The 10,245-nt window shown below is 46.0% G+C and overlaps 1 protein-coding gene and 1 long non-coding RNA gene across 5 annotated transcripts in view; one reads left to right on the top strand and one right to left on the bottom strand.

Annotated features, from left to right (window-relative positions):
* Positions 1 to 813: 813 nt before the first annotated feature.
* On the top strand, positions 814 to 9,720 carry Gm34189. 3 transcript variants are annotated; one of them, XR_003950197.1, is made up of 4 exons: positions 814 to 1,079; positions 1,539 to 1,577; positions 7,911 to 7,971; positions 9,070 to 9,720. It is a non-coding gene; the product is annotated as a predicted gene, 34189 (long non-coding RNA). The 3 variants fall into 3 exon arrangements; XR_003950198.1 differs by lacking the exon at positions 7,911 to 7,971; XR_003950196.1 differs by having other exon boundaries at positions 814 to 1,577.
* The window catches only part of Prkch (protein kinase C, eta), a 193,390-nt gene continuing 187,939 nt past the window's right edge, over positions 4,795 to 10,245 (bottom strand). For both annotated transcript variants that reach the window (NM_001313977.1, NM_008856.4), the window contains 2 exons: positions 7,447 to 7,590; positions 4,795 to 6,068 (listed from right to left, as the gene is read on the bottom strand). In NM_001313977.1, the coding sequence (NP_001300906.1) occupies positions 5,922 to 6,068; positions 7,447 to 7,590 (291 nt within the window). In that variant the 3' untranslated portion in view covers positions 4,795 to 5,921. The remainder of the gene's footprint in view (positions 6,069 to 7,446; positions 7,591 to 10,245) is intronic.

The raw sequence follows: 10,245 nt of genomic DNA, 5'->3' as shown, positions 1-10,245 counted from the left end.
GGGTGGGTGGGGGCAGTGGGTGGGGGAGCGTGTGGGGAACTTTTGGGATAGCATTGGAAATGTAAATGAAATAAATACTTAATTAAAAATAAAATTAAAAAATTGTCTTAATCCAAGGAGAGCAGGGTTGTCTTGGGCCTGAAGGATCACCGTCTCGGACTGATCTTTACCTGTTAACTGACACACCCTGACACACCCTGCGTACCGTTGCTCCTTTAACCCACATTTGCCACAAGGAAATGAGTTGAGACCTGGTTACTTAAGTTATTAGAATTCAACTAGAGAAAGTATACCACCTATCCTTGATCAACCAGTCCAGGAATCATCAAAGAAAGGAGAAATGAGCTAGGGTCAGTGACATGTCCCAGTGGGTTCAGGTGTCTGGTGCCAGGCCTGATGGCCTGAGTCTAAGCCTCCAAACCCACATGGTGGAAGGAGAGAACCAACCTCCCCGACCCATCCCATGACTGCCACACTTGCACCATGGAATGCATCATACCTACCCCCCCACCACAATGACAAAATACATAAATGTAACTTTTGGAAGCCTTGTTAGCCTTTCTCCCACTGATCAACATCCTTCTAGTGTTTCAGTAACTAACATTGCCGAAATAATTCTCATCTCACAAATTCTTACCAACATTCATCCGAATGCCTCCTAGCACCCTGTCTCCGGGCTACAGTTCATCGTATCAGCGAGTACCTCACCTTCTTCACTGTCAAGAGCCTTCTCTTAGAGCAATGAGTCTCAACCTTCCTAATGCTGCAACCTTTACCACAGTTCTTCAAGTTGTGGTGACCTCCAATCATGAAGTTATTTTTGTTGCAACTTCATAATTGTAATTTTGCTACTGTTATGAATTGTAATGTAAACATCTAATCTTCAGGATATCTTATATGTGACCTCTGTCAAAAGGCTGTTTGACACCCCCCCCCCGAAAGAGGTTGTGACCCACAAGTTGAGAACTGCAGCCATAGAGGAAGGGCAAGCACCCTGGAGTCCTTTCTCTTCTGGCAACAGCTCTGCTTGCATCTGCTACTGAGGGAGCCTGCCATTCCTTCTTCCCTTTTGCGCATGGGTAAGCATGAGAAATAGGAAAGGCAGCTGGATAAGGGGTGCTGGTGAGTACATGGCTATGGGAATGAGTGATCTGAGTGTGTCTAAAAAAGAATCTTGAGACCGAGAGAGCACAGGGTGCATGTGGAGATGAGATAAGGCATAAAGATTGCCCAGAGGTGGACAAAGAGCAAATCTGACTGGGATTTCAATGGATGACAGGGACGTTATCAGTAAGGGTAGAGAGGCCCATTGAGCACAGCCACCCACTTATTCTTAGCCAGCAGAGCACAAGGCTGGAAAACCTTGAGAGCTCATTCAGGGTATTTTTGGCACTGTCCGGTCAAATGACTGCTAGACTGTCCCTGGTTTCTAAATTTGAAATGTCTCTATAAAGATTCTCACTTCTGGCAACCCACTTGAACACGTCCACACTTGGTCCTAACACAACCTTCCCTTTGTCTCACCCAAATTCTTCTAGCTGCGGCTCAAGCCACTGGAAGAATGAAGCCTCTGTCAGGTAATAACCGCCTTGGTGGCATAAGACAGACAACTGTGGGGATCTGGAAGAGCTATGACATGTGGCAGGGGACATCTAGGGCTGTCTTTTCAGAAGAATCTACAGGCCTGTGGAGGCTCTTTTTACCACAATACATCTCCAGAGAGCTTGCTTTAAAGAGAAGAGGGTAGAGGCTCTGCCATGGCTTCAGGTCCTTGGACATGGCAGGAGTTACTGAATATCTTGGGTATCTTGGCTTCTGGTGGCACAGCATGCTGCATGTGCCCAGTCAGTGCCCAGGATGGGTGTGGCCCTCATGCTAATTGGTCAGAAGTGAACTAAATGAATCTTGTAGCTAAACCTAAAAGGACGACAGAATTCCTATCATGTTGGAGAGAAAAGCCAATTAGGAAGACCATGGGCAATTCTTGGCCTGGTTGTTTTAGATTGAGCTGTATTTTACACTTAAAACTCATCCATATTTGGCATCTGGGCTTGACTCAAAACTCCCCAGAAGGTTTAGTCAACTGAGGAGGCTCTGGGGCCAAGCAGAAGAGTTGAATCCTCTTAAGTTGGTGCTGGCTCAACATCTGTATGAGATGGGCATGAAGTATGTGGGGGTCTGTCCTGCCCACTGTCTGATGGACATTCCAAGCTCCACAGTGCAGCTGGTAGTAACAATAGCTAACACAGAGCACATCCAGTGTCCTTGTACTAACTAGATGCTTTCCATCTGCCCCTGAGGCAGTAACACAAGGCAGGCAGCCACTGTCATTTGTGTCATTTGTACTTCACTGACAAGAACACTAAAACTGAGGAACAATTTCCTCTGCTTAAGAACACTGGGTGAGTGTGGGCTCACCCCATATGTGTGTACCCCACTAAGCATGCTCTCTCAACTTGGGGGCCTCTTACCTCACACGGCTGAGAGAAGTGGCTCTCTTAGATAGTCTATGTTGGGGCAGGAGCCCATAGGGCGATAACAGAGGCAGACATACATGGGAAAGGTGGCTGACTTTTATGAGCTCCAGAGGAACCTTCAGAATAAGCACACAAATGATTTTAAGTCATTTTTGATTGGAAAACTGGCTCTGAAAGCCAAGTGTGGGGGAGAAGATAGGGGGAGACAGGAGAAGAGAAAGACAACTGACCAGGACTAGGGGTGGGATGGATATAGGATGAAGCCCAGGGGCACCCTCAGCTTTGGTTTGAATCCAATACAGGGAGAAAGGAAGACAACGGAGTTCTGTTCACAGCTGTGCTCTGGTTTGTTCCCGCCAACCTGCAACCCAGCCCAGAGGAACCTGTGACCACAGGGCTCATTTCCAGGAGAACCTGTGACGAGCAGGCTCATTTCCTGAAATGTCTGACTTGGATCAGACTCTTATCTTCAGATGATATGAAAGGAAGAATTATATGACCCAGTGTGCCCACAAAGCCAGGGCATCACGGCCTCTGTTTGCTGTAAGTCAACACTGCCAGATGAAGCAATCCGGATAGCCAAGACTAAATAAGGGGAAAGGTCTTGGCTGCTGCCTTGGGAAATGGTGAAGGATAAATGTGTGCCTGGAATATTGAAGTCACTGCACACCCAATGAAAACCAACACGTGGCAGACACAGTGTTTCCTGCTCTTCTCCTTGCAGGCAAGTCACACGGGATTTGTGGCTATAAATGTGCAGCTGCCACCACCAGCTGCCTGGTGGCTGTACACACCTACCTGCTTCTCGCTGCAGCTGTGGCTTTTGCTCCAGCCCCAGTCAGTGAGAAGGAGGCTTGGAGTTACCAAAAGACAGACAGACCTCCGGGAGGAGGAGAGGATTGTAAACTCCTAAGGCTCAGAGGTTAGCCCAGGGGATTCGAGTGGAGTTTATGGGACCCAGTGTGACCCAGACTATTTCCTCTTTCTCTCCTTTTCTGGACAATGAGGAAACTGAAGTCACTATTGCGTCACCTGGGTCTGCCCCAGTTCCCTGAATCAGGCGAGAAGCACCGCCCTTGATTGCAGATTGAGCCATCTCCCCATCAGATCTACAGTTCTGCACAGGGGCAAGGATGACAGGGCTGAGGATGACTAAGGCCTTCCTGCAGACTGGCAGCTTATTTCCTGCTCCTGTGAACCCCAGACTACACCCTTTTAACTGCTCTCAGAACCCCACAAAGGTTAGGGAAATGGGATTGATTTTAAATGGAAAGCCTTATGCATTTGGGCTAAAAGCAAGGATTCTGGAAATAAAATGGCTTGGGTCCTATCTTGGCCCTAATGCTTTTGTTGTGTGACTTGTGTGGACAAGCTATTTAAAAAAAAAAAAAAACACTCCGCGCTCCAGTTTCTCCATCTGTATAATGAAAATGGGAGTACACAATTCATAGGAGCATTGAATAAGTAAATATGCTTGAAATTTGTACGACTGATTTTAAAACAAGCATAATGATCAAGAATCCCCAAGTCAGAAAGAGTTCCAATCTTTCCCAGCAGACTGCAGGGTTAGAATGTAAAGCTTCAGGCTGTATATCTAGGTCCACCCCTTAACAAGATCAAGACTTTTGCAAACCAATAACCTCAAGCTCTTGCAGGATGTAAGATGTACTGTATTTACTCCTGCCTGCTACCCAGACATGGCATCACAAGCTACTGACCTGTGCCAGACAAATCTTCAGGAAGGCCGATAGCTTTCCTATTAATGCAGAAATATCGTTTTCACCCTGGAATGCCCAAAAGAACTGATGATGGAGACTGTGGTACTGCTCAGCTATCTCCTAATTCCTCTAGGCCACTGGTATCTTTAGGGATGCCCCAATCTGGCCAATCAAATGGCAAGAGAGGTTGCAAATGTTCCTCTGAGGAGGTGGTTAAGAAGCAAACGAGGACCTCCTCCATCTTTTCTTCTTGCTCTGTGGACCTTAGGAATTCTACTTTCTTGATGGCACAGGTAGAAGATAGAGAGGGCCATGGGCATGTACTGTATGTGAAGGATAAGTGGATGTTTTGAAGAGCTACTAAGATTCCCAGGATCAGCCTGCTACAGCAATACCCAGAAGTCACTGCACTGATTCAGAGCAGACATGAATGAATGAGACTGACCACACCCTCCTCAGGGATACAAAATGTTCTGCCAGTACCTTCTCTCAGGAGTTTGCCTACAGTCCTGAGTTCTAATAACTGTGAAAAGCTTTTTACTTTGATTAGAAACCTATCCTCTGAGTCAGGGAGAGGACAAATCACTCTTCTCACAAAATTTCCTTTTGCTACAAAAATGCCTTTATTTTCAGCCAGATAAAACTTTTCAACTGTATATATGGTTACACACGAAAAGGTACACCTTTGTCGTCAGCCTTGTTTGCAAGGCCCATTGTTAATTATTAATGTGTATATCAAACAACCTTCTTTGTCTCTGAAAACATAACTTAAATAGACTGACTGGAGGATCCGCCACACACGTGTTCATGGATGGGAACAGTGCAGAGTTCTTCACCAACGAGTCAGCCCGAGATGAAGTATGTGCGGGTGATTCGCTTCCACCAGTCCTCGGGTGGCATGCAACAGAAGCCTGCCTGCTGACCGCACAACTGTGGTGGTGGCCCTTCTATGAACAGGAGACAAAGAAGACAGACCTATGCAATGTGGAGAGGACTTTCCCAAAACGTGAACACCATTGGGTGGACCCCAGGATGTGTAAAAGCGTCATGACTCTACTGTGTACGCTACTGAAGATTATGGCACCTTTTTATTTGACACTCAATAAATATCTAGTTACTGAAAGGAAGAGGAAGAGACTCAAGACACTGACGGTTGTCGTGGTGTCCAACCTCCGCTCTCAACACTGGGTTTAGGTTGGGAGCTTGAAGGACGCCCATCTGCAGTTTCTTCAAAGCGCATCCTTCTACTTAGAATGCCGTTCTTTTCCCTAGAGAGACTTCTTCATCAACATTTAATCTTTTGTAGACTGAAATATTGGCTTAAAGAAGAGTGTAGAGTGCTCCACAGAAAGTAGATTTGTCTCTTGAAGTTAAAAAAAAAAAGGAAGCCTGTTTGGCTTATAATCCCTAGGATCTCCTGTATCCTTCCCAGCATCTCTTCCTTTGGCTTCTGTCCTTTCCTCCAAGCCTGAAAGAGCCCTGGAGACTCATGGGTTGAGCAGTGCACATCTTTGTAACATCTTATCTCAGTATCGATTACTGAAATGTACCATGGCTCCTGGGGACTTGAGAGAGCAGCTCTCTTGAGGCTCCGCCCTTTGCAGAGTTGTGAACATTTTGCTCCATGAAGGTGAAGCTGGTGTTCTAAGGCGGATGCTAGGGAATTCCCACAGAAGAAATTCCTGGAGAAATCCACCTTCCCCTTTGGTTCTGACTCCCCATAAGGCTACAGTTGCAATTCCGGTGACACATAGGAAAAGTTTCTAAACTCATCCTGGTTAATCATAGGAAGATGTCCCTCATCAATCGGAGTTAAGACGGGCTCTTCTTTTATAAAGTCTGGGTCAAAATTGCTGACATCTTCTCGGGATTTCTGTTAAAGAAAAATGGAAACTGTGGTCAGCTTGCATGTGCTTGGGGCTTTGCTCTCTTGCATGGGACTCAGCCCATTCTCAAGAGTTTGGAGATCTGGCCTGCATCCTTGGTCAGGGGCAGTATTTCTGACTCTGATATCCATGATTAAGCGATGCTTCATGGCCACTCCACCACGTGTATTACTATGGCCTTTGCCAACTGCCAAGTTACTCATCCCATGCCCTGCCCTCTAGTCACTGTGCCCTGGAAGTGGAACAGCCTTGAACTGTAAGGCTAAAGAGTTAACATGGCCACCCAGACTTGCTTATTACCCTCTTGCCCATTAGCCTCCATTTCACTGAGGTGTGGTTTCCCAGCAGGCCTTGCTGAGGGGCACGCCCACTCAACATCTGGCCAGAGGTTGAATAAACTCATTCTCAGCCCACTTAGTGTTTGCACACATTTTGCACATGTGAGAAGAGGTTCTCGGGTTGTTTTACCACGGTGCTGCCAGGCTTAGAGCAAAAGTGTATAACCTGTTACTGGTCAGAAACAATACACCCCACTGGGCTAGAGCTGGTGGGATCCCTCTGGCTGCTGGACATCCAAAGTTTAATAGGCTGGCACAGACTAAGCTCACTCTGTTTGAAAGAACTGGGCAAATGAAATCTTTATAAGCATACTAAGGAGGTCTGTTTCTTTCTTTTCAACCATTGTGAGAGATCCCACTCCTCTTATCTGATTCAAGGACGCTTCTCCTCCGCCTTGTCTCAGACCTTGTCTCCTCCCAATAGTCTTGATCTATTTTTAGCCTGCCTTCTCTGGAACCCTTGATGCTTATAAGTACAGCTTGGCTCGATTACTGTGAGGTGGGCCACTCTCAAGCTTGGTGGCTTAGATTGCTACCGTTGTTATCCTCTGCATTTCTCCAAAGGGGCTCTGCCTGTCTGGCCTGAGTCCTCTATCACTGTAGCAGTGACAAGCTGTGCAGGTCAAGAAGCCAGGCTCAGTGAAGGAGCATCTAGCATCTTCTCTACTATCTTAAGGCCTGGGAGAGGCACAAATGGTGCCCCAAGAACAGGAGAAAACTGGCTAGGAAGAATGACATCAATTAGTTAAATTCTTCTAGGGATATTTAAAGCAGCTTACGTGTATTAGCTACTGGGAAATTTTAATTTAGTTTCAGGGAGGGTAGAGCTAGCACAAGTGAGAGGTGAAAACTTTGTGATAAATAGTCAACACATGGAGAGACATTGTCTCAGGGACAACCAGCCCATCTCTCTGTGCAGCAAGGGACAGCCAACCTTGACTCTGTCATTCCATAGGCGACACCAGCTTTTCCTTGGACTTTGGTCATCTGAAGAAAAAGGGAGAGAATCTTTTACAGCGGCACTCACGATTCTAGGTCGGAAAGGCGGCTCTAACTGGCGATGGTTCAACTGGGCCCAGTCGATTTCCTTAAAGAAAGGGTGTCTCAGGATCTCATGCTCTCCTCCCTGAGTCAGGCTGCCCAAGCGCATGGTGGGGTTCTTGGTCATGAACTATGACGGTGCAAGAAAGAGAGAGAGAGAAAGACCGTCATTCATTCATTCATTCATTCATTCATTCATTCATATGCAGCCGTCTCACAGGACAGCAGGCAGCAGCCCTGGCAAAGGACCTCCTGGGAGGTTTTTTGGCTGCGCTTGCTTCCCTAGCTGGATTTTCCATCCTGGGCAGTATGAATCATGCCTTAATGTCGAGACTGCCTGAGTGGATTTTTGGCCTTCCCCACTGCCATTTCAGGCATGGCCACTAAAAGAAGGCTGAAGGGTCCAATTTTCTTTTCTGTAAATACTCAGTATTTTTCTTTCCTCTCTAGAGAAAGGCAACTCCTTGTGAACCAGTGCGCCTTTCCCTGGCATGGCAGCTGTGGACAGCAGGTAGAGTCTGACTAGGGCTGCTTTTAGGAACAGCTGGGACATTGTTCTGTCGGCTGCACAGCTGGCCAGGGTTCCCCATTGCTCCTGAAACCACAGAGAAGAGTGAAAGCCATTGTTGTTGACATCTCTATAAAATGTCAGCAGGGGTGAAACACTCTAGAAACTTCTGTGCCCAGCTTTAGGAGAAATGAAAGTTGGTTGCTTGTCCTTCTGTGGCTAAGCTATGAGAGTTTGAGATGAACCTTTGCTGCTATCAAGATGCCCCTCTTGCAGCTTGGAATCTGTTTCTGGAGTGAGAACGTGTGACTTACAGAGGCCAGAGCTAAAACAAAATCCCAATACTCAAGTGCTGCTCATAAATATTCCAAATATTCCATCTTCATGTAGATTGGAAGACACTGCTTGTGCTCAGCTCCTAGGCATTTTGGGCTAACTTCCCATTTTATAAGCGGACTCCATGTTTTGATCATTTCCCAATGAAGGGCTCAGGATAATTCACTTTTTAGGGCCAGTATAATAATTTTAATTTCAAATGATTTTTCCATTAAAAAATAAAAGCTAAATGTGAATAAAGAGATGTGTTTGGGTTGGGCATGGTGGTATCACCTGTCTGTGATCCCTTTTGGAGGCTGAGGCAGGAGAATGGTGAATGCTAAGTCAGCCTGGGCTGTAATGTAAGGCCTTGTCTCAGAAAACAAAGCAATAAAACCAGGTAACAGCATCGTGGCTATGGTTTAGTGGGAGAGTGCTTACCTAGCACAGAGAGGAGCCCAATTCTATCCCAGAATCATGGGAAACCAACAAGGCAAAAGGTTACTGTGGTTATAAGTAAATCAAGTTACTTTAAGTTTCTTTGTGCTTCTTCCAAACTGAAACTCAGGGCCATGTGTGACAGAGATGAGTACCCTACCTCTGAGCCACACCTCCGGACTCAAAATCAAGTTATCCGTAAAGAGACTAATGACAACTTTTGACAGTCACCAAATATCCTTTCCATGTTTGACTTGTGAACATAAAACCAAAGTAATTCTGTGTTTATGGAAACTGTTTGGAGCTGAATTTACTGTGAACTTTTAATGATATTTTTTTTTTCCAAAGTCAATCTCGTTGCTGATGAAGACACAGAAGACAGTGACACCTGGGTCACGCCAGGAAGCCAGAGCTATGAAGGCCTCAGGGTTGGGTCATCCGAGAAGGGTCATGCTAAAGGAAAAGACAGCGACATGCCTCAGCAAACAGCAATCCCACAGTATCTACTTTACAAAACGTTTAAAAAATGTCAAAGGGGAACCAGTAAGAATGAAGACTCTGAAGAGATTTAATGGCTTCTCCTTTCTACAAGTGACAAACAAGTAGAGTCTCTAGCATGCTGGATTTGAGAGTAGGACTCAGAATAAAATAAGCATTCAAACAGACACAGGTCCAATCACAGCTGTTCATACTCCAGTTATTAATTGTAAGGTACAATCCCTGATGGATGGGGATCTGCAATTTTAAGAACATTAACAACTAATAATGAAATTGGAAAAACAAAAACAAAAACAAAAGAAAAGAAAACTTGAGGAAAAAAAAAAAGGACCATAGAAAGAGACCCAGATGGCTTGTGGGAAACTCCGAGATCTGCCAGGGATGGGAGCAGAGGATTTCTTGTGAATGTGTGATTGTAACTTGTTCCTGTAGGAAAGAGGGACAGCACCGGACTCCAGATGCCTGTGTGGCAGAAACATTGTTGTCTGACGCTGCTCATTGCCCCCCTGCCCCTGCCCCTGCCCCTGCCCCTGCCCCTGCCCCTGCCCCTGCCCCGAGCATCCACGGGGCAGAAGCATTGCCTTAGGTGGAACAGACAAATCACAGTGGCGACTTTTCTGAAGAGCACACTTCTAGAACTGGACCAGGATGAGTCACGATTGGTAGACACTTCCTCTTGGGGTTCTGGTCAAACTTTTTGAGTAATCTTGATTTAATGTTTTTAAAGATATATTTCATCTCTAATTATGTGCATGTGTGTTTATCTCTGCGTGGCTCAGTGTTCATGAGTTCAGGAGCCAGCGGAGGTCAGAGGCATCAGATACCCCGGAGCTACAGTTGCAGGTGGTTGTGGGCAGCCTACATAGGTGCTGTGAACATGGGTACACACTCTTAACTGCTGAGCCAGCTCTCCAGCGCCAGAACCTGGGTTTTTTAACACCTAGGTTTGAGCTTTTTAGATACAATCATCTTCCACATAACAAGATCTGGACAACCCAGTCTGATAAGAGTAACTCTCACCTATAA

This window comes from Mus musculus, chromosome 12, assembly GCF_000001635.26.
Source record: "Mus musculus strain C57BL/6J chromosome 12, GRCm38.p6 C57BL/6J".
Classification (NCBI taxonomy): Eukaryota; Metazoa; Chordata; class Mammalia; order Rodentia; family Muridae; genus Mus; species Mus musculus.
Note: the sequence above shows the minus strand (reverse complement) of the source record. Positions and strands in the feature narration are given on the sequence as shown.